Here is a 16,683-nt window from a genome sequence, read left to right on the forward strand (position 1 = left end):
AACGCTTTTTTTAATCTAACTCCCCTACTAAGTGTACCCCCCCTTTCCCCCCCAGGGGGGGTATACTATGTACGTCGTGCATATATTTATATACCACATACATTATGGTACCGGTACTATATATTATATACGTGCTAAGCCCATTATATGTAGTCGGACATGCCACCCTATCCACATTTCTCCCAGCGTAATATACATGTAATGCTCTCCCACAACCACTCTTAAGTCCCCATTAAACTGATCCTCCACCAACAAGAGACCATATATATGAATGCTCGTAGGACATAACTATAAATACCTGCCTACCCCCATTTGGTTATGCTCGTCGTACCAGATGGATTTATTGATCGTTCACCTCACGAGAGATCACCATCCCCTGCCCGTAATGTACTCCATGACTAGCTTCAGGCCCATTCTTTCCCCCTACACCCCTCGCCCCTCTTGCTCTTTTGCGCCTCTGGTTCCTCGGTCAGGAACATCCCATGCTTAACTCCTGAACTCCTCACTTTTCACAAAGTCATCTGTGCATTATCTTCCCCTCTTCAGTCCGTGATCGCGGCATCTTATCTCTTCATTGCTGTTGGTTCCTCTTTTTTCTGGGGCTTCTTCACAGGTTGCCCTTCACAGTGCGGGTGCGGAGTGCTATTCAAGTGAAGCCTGGACTACTCCTGCGTTGCGTCCTATTCTAGTCTTCTCGTGTCCCTCAATGAGACGGTTTGCGTGTATGGGGAATCACTTTGACACTGATGCACTTTGGATCGCATTTGGTTATGGCTCTTCCACCCTCCCGGTAAATGGTGCTATTTAGTGAATGCTCGTCGGACATATTTTTACGAATTTTCACTTCCTCTATTTTTCTAACAAAACTAGGAAATTCTCCACAAATTTTTCTTTTGTTTTTTTTATTTTTTTAAAATCATTTTTTAAAAAACTAATTTAAACTAAAACTACCGCATAAAAACCCACAAATCATAAAACGTTTTGTTTAGTATATATATATTGTTATTTTTACAATTTTTATTAGAGTAACTCCACTGCCCGATGCATCATTTAAAAACACAAAAATCACACGGCATAAAATCCCTCAAACTAGCATTATTTATATTGTTAAATTACAAATAGTTGCATTCTCCTACTATCGATAGCCCCCATAGCTTACCCCAAAGCATGGCACTGAAGATGCCAAGACGGTACCTACAATACCTGTGGGCAAAAGACTTAGTCCTAACCTTACTATTGATTTTTGCTAGACATATACATGCAAGTATCCGCACCCCAGTGAAAATGCCCTTATAACTTTTAACAAGCAAAAGGAGCAGGTATCAGGCTCCACCCAAGCGTAGCCCAAGACACCTTGCCAAAGCCACACCCCCACGGGTATTCAGCAGTAATTAACATTAAGCAATAAGTGTAAACTTGACTTAGCCATAGCAACCTTAGGGTTGGTAAATCTTGTGCCAGCCACCGCGGTCATACAAGAAACCCAAATCAATAGTCACCCGGCGTAAAGAGTGGCCATATGTTATCTCTAATAACTAAGATCAAAATGCAACTAAGCTGTCATAAGCCCATGATTCACTTAAGCCCCCTCAACCATCTTAGCTACATGACTAATTTAAACCCACGAAAGCCAGGGTACAAACTGGGATTAGATACCCCACTATGCCTGGCCCTTAATCCAGATACCCATATACCCCTGTATCCGCCCGAGAACTACGAGCACAAACGCTTAAAACTCTAAGGACTTGGCGGTGCCCTAAACCCACCTAGAGGAGCCTGTTCTATAATCGATAATCCACGATCCACCCAACCACCCCTTGCCCAAACAGCCTACATACCGCCGTCGCCAGCCCACCTAAATGAAAGACTTAAAGTGAGCTCAATAGCCCCCGCTAACAAGACAGGTCAAGGTATAGCCTATGGGGTGGAAGAAATGGGCTACATTTTCTAGCATAGAATAGAACGAAAAAGGACATGAAATCAGTCCTTGGAAGGAGGATTTAGCAGTAAAATAGGACCATACTTTTCAAGCCTATTTAAAGACGGCCCTGGGGCACGTACATACCGCCCGTCACCCTCTTCATAGGCCTCAAACGCCAATAAATAATACTTCTCCCAAAGCCAAAGACGAGGTAAGTCGTAACAAGGTAAGCGTACCGGAAGGTGCGCTTAGACTATCAAGGCGTAGCTATAAATCTCAAAGCATTCAGCTTACACCTGAAAGATACCTCTATAAACAAGGTCGCCTTGACTTGCCCTCCCTCTAGCCCGACTACTTGTAAATCCAACTTCAAAAACCCACTACACTATCTAAGTAAAACATTATAATTTTCCTAGTATAGGCGATAGAAAAGACTCTACGGCGCAATAGAGATTAATCGTACCGCAAGGGAAAGATGAAATAATAGTGAAAACAGTAAGCATAGAGCAGTAAAGACCAGCCCTTGTACCTCTTGCATCATGATTTAGCTAGAACAACCAAGCAAAGTGAACTAAAAGTTTGCCCCCCCGAAACCCAAGCGAGCTACCTGTAAGCAGCTAAACTGAGCGAACCCTTCTCTGTTGCAAAAGAGTGGGATGACTTACTGGTAGAGGTGAAAAGCTAACCGAGCTGGGTGATAGCTGGTTACCTGCCAAATGAATTTAAGTTCTCCCTTAACTCATCCTCCAAGGATACCTACCTAACCCTATTCATGTAAGAGTTAAGAGCAATTCGATGGGGGTACAGCCCCTTCGAAAAAGAACACAACCTCCCCCAGCGGATAATCCACTTCCCTCCCCCTATCGTAGGCCTTAAAGCAGCCATCAACAAAAGAGTGCGTCAAAGCTCCCTTATAAAAAATCTTTACCCCCCATCTGACTCCCTAATCCCAAGCAGGTTAACCTATGACAATAGAAGAATTAATGCTAGAATGAGTAACTTGGAACCCTCCTCATCAGCGTAAACTTACATTAACATATTATTAACAGAGCAACTTATACCCCCACTTCAACAAGAATGTGTATCCAATTCGACCTGTTAACCCAACTCAGGAGCGCCAATATTAGATGATTAAAACCTGCAAAAGGAACTCGGCAAACCCAAGACCCGACTGTTTACCAAAAACATAGCCTTCAGCCAACAACAAGTATTGAAGGTGATGCCTGCCCAGTGACCCAAAAGTTCAACGGCCGCGGTATCCTAACCGTGCGAAGGTAGCGCAATCAATTGTCCCATAAATTGAGACTTGTATGAAAGGCTAAACGAGGTCTTAACTGTCTCTTGCAGGTAATCAGTGAAATTAGTATTCCCGTGCAAAAACGAGAATGTGATCATAAGACGAGAAGACCCTGTGGAACTTAAAAATAACGACCACTTCTCCACTAACACCATCCACCGGACTCACCCCTATAAAACACTTGGTCGACATTTTTCGGTTGGGGCGACCTTGGAGAAAAATAAATCCTCCAAACCCATAGACCATAACTCTTCACTAAGACCTACCCATCAAAGTGCTAACAGTAATCTAGACCCAATACAATTGATCAATGGACCAAGCTACCCCAGGGATAACAGCGCAATCTCCTCCAAGAGCCCATATCGACAAGGAGGTTTACGACCTCGATGTTGGATCAGGACATCCTAATGGTGCAGCCGCTATTAAGGGTTCGTTTGTTCAACGATTAATAGTCCTACGTGATCTGAGTTCAGACCGGAGCAATCCAGGTCGGTTTCTATCTATGAACAGACTCCTCCTAGTACGAAAGGACCGGAGAAGTGGGGTCAATGTCACAAGACACACCCCCGTCTTACAAGCAATGAACACAACTCAATTGCCTAAAAGCCTCTAATACACACCCATATTCCTAGAAAAGGAACAGCTAGCGTGGCAGAGCTTGGCAAATGCAAAAGGCTTAAGCCCTTTATCCAGAGGTTCAAATCCTCTCCCTAGCCCCCCTCCCCCAATATGACTTCACCTACCCTAATAAACCTCTTAACTATAGCACTATCCTACGTACTTCCTATCCTAATCGCCGTGGCCTTCTTAACACTTGTAGAACGAAAAATCCTTAGCTACATACAGGCCCGAAAGGGCCCAAACATTGTGGGCCCTTTTGGTCTACTCCAACCCATCGCAGATGGAGTAAAACTCTTCATTAAAGAACCCATCCGTCCATCCACCTCCTCTCCCTTCCTCTTCATTATAACACCAATCTTAGCCCTTCTCCTAGCCCTCACTATTTGAGCCCCTCTCCCACTACCCTTTCCCCTCGCAGACTTAAACTTAGGATTACTGTTCCTCCTAGCCATATCAAGCCTAACTGTCTACTCGCTCTTATGGTCTGGGTGGGCTTCTAACTCTAAATACGCCTTAATCGGGGCCTTACGAGCTGTTGCTCAAACAATCTCATATGAAGTTACCCTAGCCATCATCCTTCTAGCCACAATTATATTAAGTGGAAACTATACCCTAACCACTCTAGCCACCACCCAAGAACCTATCTACCTTATTTTCCCCTCATGACCCCTAACAATAATATGATTTATTTCCACTCTTGCCGAAACTAACCGAGCCCCATTCGACCTCACAGAAGGAGAATCCGAACTCGTCTCAGGATTTAACGTTGAATATGCTGCTGGACCATTCGCCCTATTTTTCCTAGCCGAATATGCCAACATTATGTTTATAAACACACTAACAACTATCCTCTTCCTCAACCCAAGCTTCCTAAACCTCCCATCCGAACTCTTCTCCATCGCACTAGCCACAAAAGTCCTCCTCCTCTCATCCTCTTTCTTATGAATTCGAGCCTCATATCCACGATTTCGTTACGACCAACTAATGCACCTCCTATGAAAAAACTTCCTACCCCTAACCCTAGCCCTATGTCTCTGACATACCAGCATACCAATTAGTTACGCTGGTCTCCCCCCTATCTAAGGCAGTGTGCCCGAACAATTAAAGGATCACTATGATAAAGTGAACATAGAGGTATAACAGCCCTCTCATTGCCTCAAAACTTAGAAAAGTAGGAATCGAACCTACACAGAAGAGATCAAAACTCTTCATACTCCCTCTATATTATTTTCTAGTAGGGTCAGCTAATTAAGCTATCGGGCCCATACCCCGAAAACGATGGTCCAACTCCTTCCCCTACTAATGAACCCCCATGCAAAACTAATTTGCACCTTGAGCCTAATCATAGGATCTAGTATTACCATTTCTAGCAATCATTGAATCCTGGCCTGAACAGGCCTAGAAATTAACACCTTAGCTATCATCCCCCTCATCTCCAAATCTCACCACCCCCGAGCAATCGAAGCTACAATCAAATACTTCCTCACCCAATCAACTGCATCGGCCCTAATCTTATTTTCAAGCTTAACTAATGCCTGATCTACCGGCCAATGGGATATCACACAGCTCAATCACCCCACATCCTGCCTTCTACTAACAATAGCAATCGCAATCAAACTAGGATTAGTCCCGTTCCATTTTTGATTTCCTGAAGTTCTCCAAGGCTCCCCAATAATCACCGCCCTGCTACTCTCAACTCTAATGAAACTCCCCCCCATTACCCTTCTCCTCTTATCATCACAATCCCTCAACCCTACCTTACTAACCACCCTAGCAATCCTCTCAGCACTAGTAGGAGGTTGGATGGGCTTAAACCAAACACAAACACGAAAGATCCTAGCTTTTTCATCCATCTCTCACCTAGGCTGAATAATTATCATCATTACCTATAACCCACATCTTACCCTCCTCACTTTTACTCTTTATACAATAATAACAACAACCGTATTCCTCTCACTAACCCAAATCAAAGTCCTTAAACTATCAACAATACTTATCTCATGAACAAAAACACCAATACTAAATGCAACTGTAATGTTAACCCTCTTATCCCTAGCAGGCCTCCCACCACTTACAGGCTTTATGCCAAAATGACTTATTATTCAAGAACTCACTAAACAAGAAATAACCCCCACAGCTACAATTATTACTCTACTATCTCTCTTAAGCTTATTCTTTTATCTCCGCCTTGCATACCACTCAACAATCACACTCCCCCCAAACTCATCGAATCACATAAAACTCTGACGTACCAACAAGACACTAAGTACCCCAACAGCCATTTTATCCGCCCTATCAACCTTCCTCCTACCCCTATCCCCCTTGATACTCACTATATTTTAGAAACTTAGGATTAAACCCGCCCAAACCAAAGGCCTTCAAAGCCTTAAATAAGAGTTAGACTCTCTTAGTTTCTGCCTAAGACTAACAGGACATTAACCTGTATCTTCTGAGTGCAAACCAGATGCTTTAATTAAGCTAAAGCCTTCATCCTAGGCAGATGGGCCTCGATCCCATACAATTCTAGTTAACAGCTAGACGCCATAACCCATTGGCTTCTGCCCACAAGACCCCGGCACACCTTAATGTGCATCAATGAGTTTGCAACTCACCATGAACTTCACTACAAGGTCGATAAGAAGAGGAATTGAACCTCTGTAAAAAGGACTACAGCCTAACGCTTCATCATTCAGCCATCTTACCTGTGACTTTCATCAATCGATGACTATTCTCAACCAACCACAAAGACATTGGCACTCTTTACCTAATTTTCGGCACATGAGCAGGCATAATCGGCACAGCACTAAGCCTGCTAATCCGTGCAGAACTGGGACAACCTGGAACACTCCTAGGAGACGACCAAATCTATAACGTAATCGTAACAGCCCATGCCTTCGTCATAATCTTCTTTATAGTCATACCCATCATGATCGGGGGCTTCGGGAACTGATTAGTCCCCCTTATAATTGGTGCCCCAGACATAGCATTCCCGCGCATAAATAACATAAGCTTCTGACTCCTTCCACCCTCTTTCCTCCTCCTACTAGCCTCATCCACTGTAGAGGCTGGAGCTGGAACTGGATGAACTGTCTATCCCCCTTTAGCTGGCAACCTTGCCCACGCTGGTGCATCAGTGGACCTAGCTATCTTTTCCCTTCACCTAGCTGGCGTATCATCCATCTTAGGGGCTATTAACTTCATCACTACCATCATTAATATAAAACCCCCTACACTTTCACAATACCAGACACCCTTATTCGTATGATCTGTCCTCATCACTGCCATCCTTTTACTACTCTCCCTACCTGTCCTAGCTGCTGGAATTACAATATTACTCACTGATCGAAACCTCAATACTACCTTCTTTGACCCTGCAGGGGGAGGAGACCCAGTCCTATATCAACATTTATTTTGATTCTTCGGACACCCAGAAGTCTACATCCTCATCCTCCCAGGCTTTGGAATAATCTCCCACGTAGTGGCATACTATGCAGGAAAAAAAGAGCCTTTTGGGTATATAGGAATAGTATGAGCAATACTATCTATTGGATTTCTAGGCTTCATTGTCTGAGCCCATCACATATTTACAGTGGGAATAGATGTAGATACCCGAGCCTACTTCACATCAGCCACCATAATTATTGCCATCCCAACTGGCATTAAAGTCTTTAGCTGACTTGCCACACTACACGGCGGAACAATTAAATGAGACCCACCTATACTCTGAGCCCTTGGATTCATCTTCCTATTTACCATTGGAGGCTTAACAGGAATTGTCCTCGCTAACTCCTCACTGGATATTGCCCTTCATGACACCTACTACGTAGTTGCTCACTTCCACTACGTCCTCTCGATAGGAGCAGTCTTTGCTATCCTAGCAGGATTCACCCACTGATTCCCTCTATTCACAGGTTTCACCCTTCACCCTACATGAACTAAAGCACACTTTGGAGTAATATTTGCAGGAGTTAATCTAACTTTCTTCCCGCAACACTTCCTAGGCCTAGCCGGCATACCCCGACGATACTCGGATTACCCAGATGCTTATACCCTATGAAACACACTCTCCTCAATCGGCTCACTGATCTCAATAACAGCTGTGATTATACTAATATTCATCGTCTGAGAAGCCTTCTCAGCAAAACGTAAAGTTCTTCAACCTGAACTTACCTCAACCAACATCGAATGAATCCATGGATGTCCACCCCCATATCACACCTTCGAAGAACCAGCCTTCGTCCAAGTACAAGAAAGGAAGGAATCGAACCCTCACATGCTGGTTTCAAGCCAACCGCATCAAACCACTTAATGCTTCTTTCTTATGAAGTGTTAGTAAACCAATTACATAGACTTGTCAAGACTAAATCACAGGTGCAAGCCCTGTACACCTCATATGGCAAATCACTCTCAACTAGGATTTCAAGACGCCTCATCCCCCATCATAGAAGAACTTGTAGAATTCCACGACCATGCTCTAATAGTAGCACTAGCAATCTGCAGCCTAGTATTATATCTCCTCACCCTTATATTAACTAACAAATTATCATCAAACACTGTAGATGCCCAAGAAATTGAATTAATCTGAACCATTCTACCCGCCATTGTCCTAGTCCTTCTTGCCCTCCCCTCCTTACAAATCCTTTACATAATAGACGAAATTGATGAACCTGACCTTACCCTAAAAGCCATCGGCCACCAATGATACTGAACCTACGAATATACAGACTTCAAAGACCTCTCTTTTGACTCCTACATAATCCCAACAACAGACCTCCCCCAAGGCCACTTTCGTCTGCTGGAAGTTGATCATCGCATTGTAATCCCCATAGAATCCCCCATCCGAATAATCATCACCGCTGACGACGTCCTCCACTCATGAGCTGTCCCAACCCTTGGAGTAAAAACTGATGCAATCCCAGGGCGACTAAACCAAACCTCCTTCATTACCACTCGACCAGGCGTATTCTACGGCCAATGTTCAGAAATCTGCGGAGCTAACCACAGTTTCATGCCCATCGTAGTAGAATCAACTCCCCTAAAACACTTTGAAACCTGATCCTCCCTTCTATCATCTTAACCATTGAGAAGCTATGGACAAGCACTAGCCTTTTAAGCTAGAGAAAGAGGGACCCCCCCCCTCCTTAATGACATGCCCCAACTAAATCCTAATCCGTGATTCACCATCATACTTCTAACTTGATTCACCTTCTCACTACTTATTCAACCAAAACTCCTCTCATTTATCCCAACAAACCCCCCCACAAACAAAACCGCAACAACAAAACCTACCCCTTGAATCTGACCATGAACCTAAGCTTTTTTGATCAATTTTCAAGCCCTTACCTCCTAGGGATCCCACTAATCCTCCCATCCCTTCTTCTTCCGGCCCTCCTACTCCCCTCTCCAGGACATCGGTGGGTCAACAACCGCCTTTCCACTGTACAACTCTGATTTATTCACCTAATTACAAAACAACTAATAACCCCTCTAAACAAAGCAGGCCACAAATGAGCCCTTCTATTAACATCCCTAATCCTCCTTCTTCTCTTCATCAACCTGCTTGGCCTCCTTCCATACACCTTTACTCCCACCACTCAACTATCAATAAACATAGCCCTAGCCCTGCCACTATGACTTGCCACCCTATTAACAGGCCTACGAAATCAACCCTCTGCTTCCCTAGGCCACCTTCTCCCAGAAGGAACACCCACACCTCTTATCCCAGCCTTAATCATAATTGAAACAACCAGCCTCCTCATCCGACCCCTGGCCTTGGGGGTACGCCTAACAGCCAACCTTACAGCTGGACACCTACTCATCCAATTAATTTCTACAGCTACAATTACCCTCCTACCAATAATACCATCAATCTCCGCCTTAACAGCACTCATCCTATTTCTTCTAACCATCTTAGAAGTAGCAGTGGCCATAATTCAAGCTTACGTATTTGTCCTCCTTCTAAGTCTGTACTTACAAGAAAATATTTAATGGCACACCAAGCACACTCCTACCATATAGTTGACCCAAGCCCATGACCTATTTTCGGTGCAGCTGCAGCACTACTTACCACCTCTGGCCTAATCATATGATTCCATTATAACTCACACACCCTATTAACAATAGGCCTCTTCTCCATACTCCTAGTTATACTACAATGATGACGAGACGTGGTCCGAGAAGGCACCTTCCAAGGCCACCACACCCCAACCGTCCAGAAAGGCCTTCGTTATGGCATGATCTTATTCATTACATCAGAAGCTTTCTTCTTCCTGGGCTTCTTCTGAGCTTTCTTCCACTCCAGCCTAGCTCCTACCCCAGAACTAGGAGGACAATGACCACCAACAGGGATTAAACCTCTCAATCCTCTTGAAGTCCCTCTCCTAAATACAGCAATCCTCCTAGCCTCCGGTGTTACTGTAACATGAGCCCATCATAGCATCACAGAAGGGAACCGAAAACAAGCCATTCACGCACTTACCCTTACCATTATTCTAGGCTTCTACTTTACTGCCCTTCAAGCCATAGAATACCATGAAGCCTCATTTTCAATCGCCGATAGTGTCTACGGCTCCACCTTCTTTGTTGCTACAGGATTCCATGGCTTACACGTCATCATCGGCTCATCCTTCCTAACAGTCTGTCTCCTACGACTAATCAAATTCCACTTCACATCAAACCACCATTTCGGATTTGAAGCAGCAGCCTGATATTGACACTTCGTAGACATCATCTGACTCTTCCTATATATATCAATATACTGATGAGGATCCTGCTTTTCTAGTATACTGAATACAATTGACTTCCAATCTCTAAAATCTGGTAATAACCCAGAGAAAAGCAATGAACACTCTCACATTCATATTATCCCTATCCTTTATCCTTAGTACTGTGTTAACCACCCTAAACTTCTGACTCGCCCAAATAGCCCCTGATACAGAAAAACTATCACCGTACGAATGCGGATTTGATCCCCTAGGCTCAGCCCGACTTCCATTCTCAATCCGATTCTTCCTCAGTAGCCATCTTATTCCTTCTATTCGACCTAGAAATCGCCCTACTCCTCCCTCTTCCATGAGCCATCCAACTCCAATCACCCATCACTACACTTACCTGAGCTACCTCCATCATTATCCTCCTCACATTAGGCCTTATCTATGAATGAACTCAAGGGGGCCTAGAATGAGCAGAATAATAGAAAGTTAGTCTAATCAAGACAGCTGGTTTCGACCCAGCAAATTATAGATAACCCCTATAACTTTCTTATGTCTCCTTTACATTTCAGCTTTTACTCCGCATTCACATTCAGCAGCCTAGGATTAGCATTTCACCGAACCCACCTTATCTCCGCCCTTCTATGTTTAGAGAGCATAATACTGTCTATATTTATCCCTCTCTCAATTTGATCCATCGAAAACCAAACCCCATCATTCACCCTTGTGCCAATCCTAATACTAGCTTTCTCAGCATGCGAAGCTGGTACCGGCCTAGCCATACTAGTAGCCTCAACCCGAACCCACGGCTCCGACCACTTACACAACCTCAACCTCCTACAATGTTAAAAGTTATTCTACCAATAATTATACTTCTACCAATTACCCTACTATCCCCAGCAAAATTCATATGAACTAATACTACAATATACAGCCTCCTAATCTCCTTAATTAGTCTACATTGACTAACCCCATCATACTACCCCCTAAAAAACCTTACTCCCTGAACTGGCACTGATCAAATCTCAGCTCCACTACTTGTCCTATCCTGCTGATTTCTCCCTCTTATAATCATAGCCAGCCAAAACCACTTACAACACGAACCCCATATTCGTAAACAAATATTCGTCTCCACTCTAATTATTATCCAACCATTTATCATCTTAGCATTCTCGACAACAGAACTTATATTATTTTACATTTCATTTGAAGCAACACTAATCCCAACCCTAATCTTAATCACACGCTGAGGAAATCAACCCGAACGACTCAGTGCAGGTATTTATCTTCTATTTTATACCTTAATCAGCTCACTCCCCCTATTAGTATCCTTCCTCCACCTTCACTCAGAAGTAGGAACACTTCACTTACCCATCCTCAAACTAACTCATCCAAACTCATCAACTTCATGAACCACCCTATTATCTAGTCTAGCCCTCTTAATAGCATTTATGGTCAAAGCACCCCTCTACGGCCTTCACTTATGATTACCCAAAGCCCACGTAGAAGCACCAATTGCAGGCTCCATATTACTCGCCGCCCTACTACTCAAATTAGGCGGATATGGCATTATACGAACAACCCTACTAATGCAACCCTTATATAACCTCCTTCATTATCCATTCCTCACCCTATCCCTATGAGGCGCCCTAATAACCAGCTCCATCTGTCTACGCCAAACAGACCTAAAATCCCTCATTGCCTATTCATCAGTAAGCCACATGGGCTTAGTAATCGCTGCAAGCATAATCCAAACCCAATGATCCTACTCAGGAGCAATAATTCTCATAATCTCCCACGGACTTACATCATCCCTCCTATTTTGTTTAGCAAACACCAACTATGAACGAACACACAGTCGCATTCTCATCCTTACACGAGGCCTACAACCCCTTTTACCCCTAATATCTCTCTGATGACTCCTAGCCAACTTAACCAATATGGCTCTGCCCCCAACAACTAATCTAATAGCAGAACTAACTATTATGATTGCCCTCTTTAACTGATCCCCCCCTACAATTTTCCTAACCGGAATTGCAACACTTCTAACTGCCTCCTACACCCTATACATACTACTATCCACTCAGCGAGGAACTCTACCAACCCACATTACAACAACCCCAAACTCAAACACACGAGAACATCTCCTCATAACACTTCACATCACTCCAATACTAGCCCTCATCCTAAAACCAGAACTAATTTCAGGAACCCCTATATGCAAATATAGTTTAACCCAAACATTAGATTGTGATTCTAAAAATAGAAGTTCAAACCTCCTTATTTGCCGAGGGGTGGATCAAACCAGCAAGAACTGCTAATTCCTGCATCCGGGTTTTAAACCCCGGCCCCCTTAACTTTTAAAGGATAAAAGCAATCCGTTGGTCTTAGGAACCACTCATCTTGGTGCAACTCCAAGTAAAAGTAATGAAAATAACCATACTATTAAACACATCCATACCACTAATTCTCCTCACTCTCCTCACCCCAATCATCCTGCCTCTCCTATTCAACTTCAAAAACTCCCCACAATCAATCACCAAAACAATTAAAACCGCCTTCTTAATCAGCCTTATTCCACTAACCATTTTCATTTACTCAGGAATAGAGAACATTACTATCCTCTGAGAATGACACCCCATTCAAAACTTCAAAATCCCCATCTCCCTTAAAATAGACCTATACTCCGTAACATTCTTCCCTATCGCACTATTCGTTACCTGATCCATTCTGGAATTCGCAACATGATACATAGCCTCCGAACCATTTATCACAAAATTCTTCACCTTCCTTCTCATCTTCCTTATTGCCATACTGACATTAACCGTCGCAAACAACATATTCCTCTTATTCATCGGATGAGAAGGAGTAGGTATCATATCATTTCTCCTCATCGGCTGATGACAGGGGCGAGCCGAAGCCAACACAGCCGCACTACAGGCAATAATCTATAACCGAATCGGAGATATTGGCCTCATCCTAAGCATAGCATGACTCGCCTCAACTATAAACACCTGAGAAATCCAACAAGCCATCCAATCAAACCAAACACCCACCCTCCCCCTCCTCGGCCTAATCCTAGCCGCCACAGGCAAATCAGCCCAATTTGGCCTCCACCCATGACTACCGGCAGCAATAGAAGGTCCAACTCCAGTCTCCGCTTTACTTCACTCCAGCACCATAGTAGTCGCCGGAATCTTTCTACTCATTCGAACCCACCCCCTCTTAACCTCAAACAAAATTGCTTTAACAACATGCCTATGCTTAGGCGCCTTATCCACTCTATTCGCCGCCATCTGTGCCCTCACTCAAAACGATATCAAAAAAATCATCGCCTTCTCCACCTCAAGCCAACTAGGCCTCATAATAGTCACTATTGGACTTGACCTTCCCCAACTGGCCTTTCTCCACATTTCAACTCATGCCTTCTTCAAAGCCATATTATTCCTATGCTCCGGCCTAATCATCCACAACCTTAATGGTGAACAAGATATCCGTAAAATGGGCTGCCTACAAAAAACCCTCCCAACAACTACCTCTTGCCTAACCATCGGCAACCTTGCCCTAATAGGCACCCCATTCTTGGCCGGCTTTTACTCAAAAGACTTAATTATCGAAAACTTAAATACCTCATACATCAATACCTGAGCCCTCCTACTTACACTCCTAGCCACATCCTTCACTGCAACCTATAGTCTACGCATAACCCTGCTAGTTCAAACAGGATACAACCGAACCATAACGATCACCCCAATCAACGAAAATGCACCTTCAGCCATCCTGCCAATCATCCGATTGGCCTTAGGAAGCATCATAGCAGGCCTACTGATCTCATCCCTTATCCTCCCTACAAAAACACCCCCAATAACCATACCACCCGTCACGAAAACCGCCGCTATCATCGTCACAACCCTAGGAATTATCCTAGCTCTAGAACTCTCAAATACAACACACACACTCATCCCCCCAAAACAAAACCCCCTCATAAACTTTTCCTCCCTACTAGGCTATTTCAACCTTCTAACCCATCGAACCCAACCCTCAATCCTCCTTCATTCCGGACAAAAAATTGCCTCCCACCTAATTGACATAGCATGATATAAAAAAATTGGTCCCGAAGGCCTTGCCAGCCTCAACCTCATCATAAGCAAGACCTCTACCTCATTCCACACAGGCTTAATCAAATCCTACCTAGGATCATTTGCTCTTACAATCCTCATAACAATCCTTCTCACCCAAAAATAAAATAAAATAATGGCACCCAACATCCGAAAATCACATCCCCTATTAAAAATAATCAACAATTCTCTAATCGACCTCCCTGCTCCATCCAATATCTCTGCTTGATGAAATTTTGGCTCTCTACTAGCAGTATGCCTCACCACCCAAATCCTCACTGGCCTCCTACTAGCTATACACTATACAGCAGACACCTCACTCGCATTCTCTTCAGTAGCCCACACATGCCGAAACGTCCAATACGGCTGACTTATCCGCAATCTCCATGCAAATGGCGCTTCATTCTTTTTCATCTGCATTTTCCTCCACATCGGACGTGGACTCTACTACGGCTCCTACTTGTACAAAGAAACCTGAAACACAGGAGTAATCTTGCTTCTCACACTCATAGCAACTGCATTCGTAGGATACGTTCTCCCATGAGGACAAATATCATTCTGAGGGGCCACCGTCATTACAAACTTATTCTCAGCAATCCCCTACATCGGACAAACCTTAGTAGAATGAGCCTGAGGGGGATTCTCAGTTGATAACCCAACCCTTACCCGATTCTTCGCCCTACACTTCCTCCTCCCCTTTGTAATCGCAGGGATCACCGCCATCCACCTTATATTCCTACACGAGTCAGGCTCAAACAATCCACTAGGTATTTCATCCAACTCTGACAAAATTCCATTCCACCCATACTACTCCCTCAAAGACATCCTAGGTCTCGCATTTATACTAACCCCCCTCCTCACATTAGCCCTATTCTCACCCAACTTCCTCGGAGACCCAGAAAACTTCACCCCAGCAAACCCATTAGTAACCCCTCCTCACATCAAACCAGAATGGTACTTTCTATTTGCTTACGCCATCTTACGCTCAATCCCAAACAAACTTGGAGGCGTCCTGGCCCTAGCAGCATCAGTCCTTATCCTCCTCCTCATCCCCTTCCTCCACAAATCTAAACAACGAACCATAACATTCCGCCCACTTTCCCAAATCCTATTCTGACTCCTCGTAGCTAACCTCCTTGTCCTAACCTGGGTAGGAAGCCAACCAGTAGAACACCCATTTATCCTTATTGGACAAATTGCTTCACTCTCGTACTTCACCATCCTTCTTCTCCTCTTCCCCCTAATTGGAACCCTAGAAAACAAAATACTCAACCACTAAATACTCTAATAGTTTATGAAAAACATTGGTCTTGTAAACCAAAAACTGAAGATTCCACCCTTCTTAGAGTAACTCAGAAAAAAAGGACTAAACCTCTCTCTCCAGCTCCCAAAGCTGATGTTTTTAAATAAACTATTTTCTGAAAACCCTAACTGCCCGAATTGCCCCCCGAGACAACCCACGTACAAGCTCCAGCACAACAAACAATGCCAGCAACAAACCTCACCCTGCTACTAAAAATAACCCAACACCCCACGAATAAAACACCGCCACCCCACTCATATCTAACCGAACAAAAGACACCCCTCCACCATCAATAGTAGTCACCCCAACTTTCCAAAAATCAACAAAGCCCCCCAAAACCGCCCCCACACAAACAACAGAAACAAAACCCAACCCATACCCCACCACCCGCCAATCTCCCCAAGCCTCAGGATAAGGATCCGCCGCTAAAGACACTGAATAAACAAAAACCACCAACATACCCCCCAAATAAATTATAAACAACGATAAAGAAATAAAAGAAACTCCCAAATTCACCAACCATCCACACCCCATTACAGATGCCAATACTAACCCCACCACACCATAATAAGGAGAAGGATTAGAAGCTACAGCCAAAACCCCCAACATAAAACAAACCCCAATAAAAATCACAAAATAAGTCATATATTCCTGCTTGGATAACCCCAAGGACTACGGCTTGAAAAGCCATTGTTGTTCTCAACTACAGGAAC

The 16,683-nt window shown here is 43.9% G+C and overlaps 13 protein-coding genes and 24 non-coding genes across 37 annotated transcripts, besides 1 other annotated feature; 28 read left to right on the top strand and 9 right to left on the bottom strand. All coding sequences in view use genetic code 2, as the record gives it.

Moving 5' to 3' along the window:
* Positions 1-1,144: a D loop (control region).
* On the top strand, positions 1,145-1,211 carry B2L67_mgt01. The gene has a single exon. It is a non-coding gene; the product is annotated as a tRNA-Phe (tRNA).
* On the top strand, positions 1,212-2,178 carry B2L67_mgr02. The gene has a single exon. It is a non-coding gene; the product is annotated as a 12S ribosomal RNA (ribosomal RNA).
* B2L67_mgt02 lies at positions 2,179-2,251 on the top strand. Its single transcript has one exon. It is a non-coding gene; the product is annotated as a tRNA-Val (tRNA).
* Positions 2,252-3,861, top strand: B2L67_mgr01. The gene has a single exon. It is a non-coding gene; the product is annotated as a 16S ribosomal RNA (ribosomal RNA).
* B2L67_mgt03 lies at positions 3,861-3,934 on the top strand. The gene has a single exon. It is a non-coding gene; the product is annotated as a tRNA-Leu (tRNA).
* Positions 3,935-3,947: 13 nt separating this feature from the next.
* Positions 3,948-4,922, top strand: ND1 (NADH dehydrogenase subunit 1). Its single transcript has one exon. It carries the CDS (start codon positions 3,948-3,950, stop codon positions 4,920-4,922), a length of 975 nt encoding a protein of 324 aa, YP_009350016.1.
* On the top strand, positions 4,923-4,996 carry B2L67_mgt04. The gene has a single exon. It is a non-coding gene; the product is annotated as a tRNA-Ile (tRNA).
* Positions 4,997-5,002: 6 nt separating this feature from the next.
* B2L67_mgt05 lies at positions 5,003-5,073 on the bottom strand. Its single transcript has one exon. It is a non-coding gene; the product is annotated as a tRNA-Gln (tRNA).
* B2L67_mgt06 lies at positions 5,073-5,141 on the top strand. The gene has a single exon. It is a non-coding gene; the product is annotated as a tRNA-Met (tRNA).
* On the top strand, positions 5,142-6,180 carry ND2 (NADH dehydrogenase subunit 2). The gene has a single exon. A coding segment is annotated over exon 1 (1,039 nt).
* Positions 6,181-6,256, top strand: B2L67_mgt07. The gene has a single exon. It is a non-coding gene; the product is annotated as a tRNA-Trp (tRNA).
* Positions 6,257-6,258: 2 nt separating this feature from the next.
* B2L67_mgt08 lies at positions 6,259-6,327 on the bottom strand. Its single transcript has one exon. It is a non-coding gene; the product is annotated as a tRNA-Ala (tRNA).
* A 3-nt stretch (positions 6,328-6,330) lies between these two features.
* B2L67_mgt09 lies at positions 6,331-6,404 on the bottom strand. Its single transcript has one exon. It is a non-coding gene; the product is annotated as a tRNA-Asn (tRNA).
* Positions 6,405-6,406: 2 nt separating this feature from the next.
* B2L67_mgt10 lies at positions 6,407-6,472 on the bottom strand. The gene has a single exon. It is a non-coding gene; the product is annotated as a tRNA-Cys (tRNA).
* B2L67_mgt11 lies at positions 6,472-6,542 on the bottom strand. Its single transcript has one exon. It is a non-coding gene; the product is annotated as a tRNA-Tyr (tRNA).
* A 1-nt stretch (position 6,543) lies between these two features.
* COX1 (cytochrome c oxidase subunit I) lies at positions 6,544-8,094 on the top strand. The gene has a single exon. It carries the CDS (start codon positions 6,544-6,546, stop codon positions 8,092-8,094), a length of 1,551 nt encoding a protein of 516 aa, YP_009350018.1.
* On the bottom strand, positions 8,086-8,160 carry B2L67_mgt12. Its single transcript has one exon. It is a non-coding gene; the product is annotated as a tRNA-Ser (tRNA).
* A 2-nt stretch (positions 8,161-8,162) lies between these two features.
* B2L67_mgt13 lies at positions 8,163-8,231 on the top strand. Its single transcript has one exon. It is a non-coding gene; the product is annotated as a tRNA-Asp (tRNA).
* A 1-nt stretch (position 8,232) lies between these two features.
* On the top strand, positions 8,233-8,916 carry COX2 (cytochrome c oxidase subunit II). The gene has a single exon. It carries the CDS (start codon positions 8,233-8,235, stop codon positions 8,914-8,916), a length of 684 nt encoding a protein of 227 aa, YP_009350019.1.
* A 1-nt stretch (position 8,917) lies between these two features.
* B2L67_mgt14 lies at positions 8,918-8,987 on the top strand. The gene has a single exon. It is a non-coding gene; the product is annotated as a tRNA-Lys (tRNA).
* Position 8,988: 1 nt separating this feature from the next.
* Positions 8,989-9,153, top strand: ATP8 (ATP synthase F0 subunit 8). The gene has a single exon. The coding sequence runs from the start codon at positions 8,989-8,991 to the stop codon at positions 9,151-9,153; it is 165 nt and encodes a 54-aa protein (YP_009350020.1).
* ATP6 (ATP synthase F0 subunit 6) lies at positions 9,144-9,827 on the top strand. The gene has a single exon. It carries the CDS (start codon positions 9,144-9,146, stop codon positions 9,825-9,827), a length of 684 nt encoding a protein of 227 aa, YP_009350021.1.
* On the top strand, positions 9,827-10,610 carry COX3 (cytochrome c oxidase subunit III). The gene has a single exon. A coding segment is annotated over exon 1 (784 nt).
* On the top strand, positions 10,611-10,679 carry B2L67_mgt15. The gene has a single exon. It is a non-coding gene; the product is annotated as a tRNA-Gly (tRNA).
* ND3 (NADH dehydrogenase subunit 3) lies at positions 10,680-11,031 on the top strand. Its single transcript is given in 2 exon segments — positions 10,680-10,852; positions 10,854-11,031. 2 exon segments carry the CDS (start codon positions 10,680-10,682, stop codon positions 11,029-11,031), a joined length of 351 nt encoding a protein of 116 aa, YP_009350023.1.
* Position 11,032: 1 nt separating this feature from the next.
* B2L67_mgt16 lies at positions 11,033-11,101 on the top strand. The gene has a single exon. It is a non-coding gene; the product is annotated as a tRNA-Arg (tRNA).
* On the top strand, positions 11,102-11,398 carry ND4L (NADH dehydrogenase subunit 4L). Its single transcript has one exon. The coding sequence runs from the start codon at positions 11,102-11,104 to the stop codon at positions 11,396-11,398; it is 297 nt and encodes a 98-aa protein (YP_009350024.1).
* ND4 (NADH dehydrogenase subunit 4) lies at positions 11,392-12,769 on the top strand. Its single transcript has one exon. A coding segment is annotated over exon 1 (1,378 nt).
* Positions 12,770-12,838, top strand: B2L67_mgt17. The gene has a single exon. It is a non-coding gene; the product is annotated as a tRNA-His (tRNA).
* Position 12,839: 1 nt separating this feature from the next.
* B2L67_mgt18 lies at positions 12,840-12,904 on the top strand. Its single transcript has one exon. It is a non-coding gene; the product is annotated as a tRNA-Ser (tRNA).
* Position 12,905: 1 nt separating this feature from the next.
* B2L67_mgt19 lies at positions 12,906-12,976 on the top strand. The gene has a single exon. It is a non-coding gene; the product is annotated as a tRNA-Leu (tRNA).
* ND5 (NADH dehydrogenase subunit 5) lies at positions 12,977-14,794 on the top strand. The gene has a single exon. It carries the CDS (start codon positions 12,977-12,979, stop codon positions 14,792-14,794), a length of 1,818 nt encoding a protein of 605 aa, YP_009350026.1.
* Positions 14,795-14,803: 9 nt separating this feature from the next.
* CYTB (cytochrome b) lies at positions 14,804-15,946 on the top strand. The gene has a single exon. The coding sequence runs from the start codon at positions 14,804-14,806 to the stop codon at positions 15,944-15,946; it is 1,143 nt and encodes a 380-aa protein (YP_009350027.1).
* Positions 15,947-15,948: 2 nt separating this feature from the next.
* B2L67_mgt20 lies at positions 15,949-16,017 on the top strand. The gene has a single exon. It is a non-coding gene; the product is annotated as a tRNA-Thr (tRNA).
* Positions 16,018-16,019: 2 nt separating this feature from the next.
* Positions 16,020-16,088, bottom strand: B2L67_mgt21. The gene has a single exon. It is a non-coding gene; the product is annotated as a tRNA-Pro (tRNA).
* Positions 16,089-16,093: 5 nt separating this feature from the next.
* ND6 (NADH dehydrogenase subunit 6) lies at positions 16,094-16,615 on the bottom strand. The gene has a single exon. The coding sequence runs from the start codon at positions 16,613-16,615 to the stop codon at positions 16,094-16,096; it is 522 nt and encodes a 173-aa protein (YP_009350028.1).
* Position 16,616: 1 nt separating this feature from the next.
* On the bottom strand, positions 16,617-16,683 carry B2L67_mgt22. Its single transcript has one exon. It is a non-coding gene; the product is annotated as a tRNA-Glu (tRNA).

The sequence above is a fragment of the mitochondrial genome of Lagopus muta (genome assembly GCF_023343835.1).
Source record: "Lagopus muta voucher UWBM 51660 mitochondrion, complete genome".
Classification (NCBI taxonomy): Eukaryota; Metazoa; Chordata; class Aves; order Galliformes; family Phasianidae; genus Lagopus; species Lagopus muta.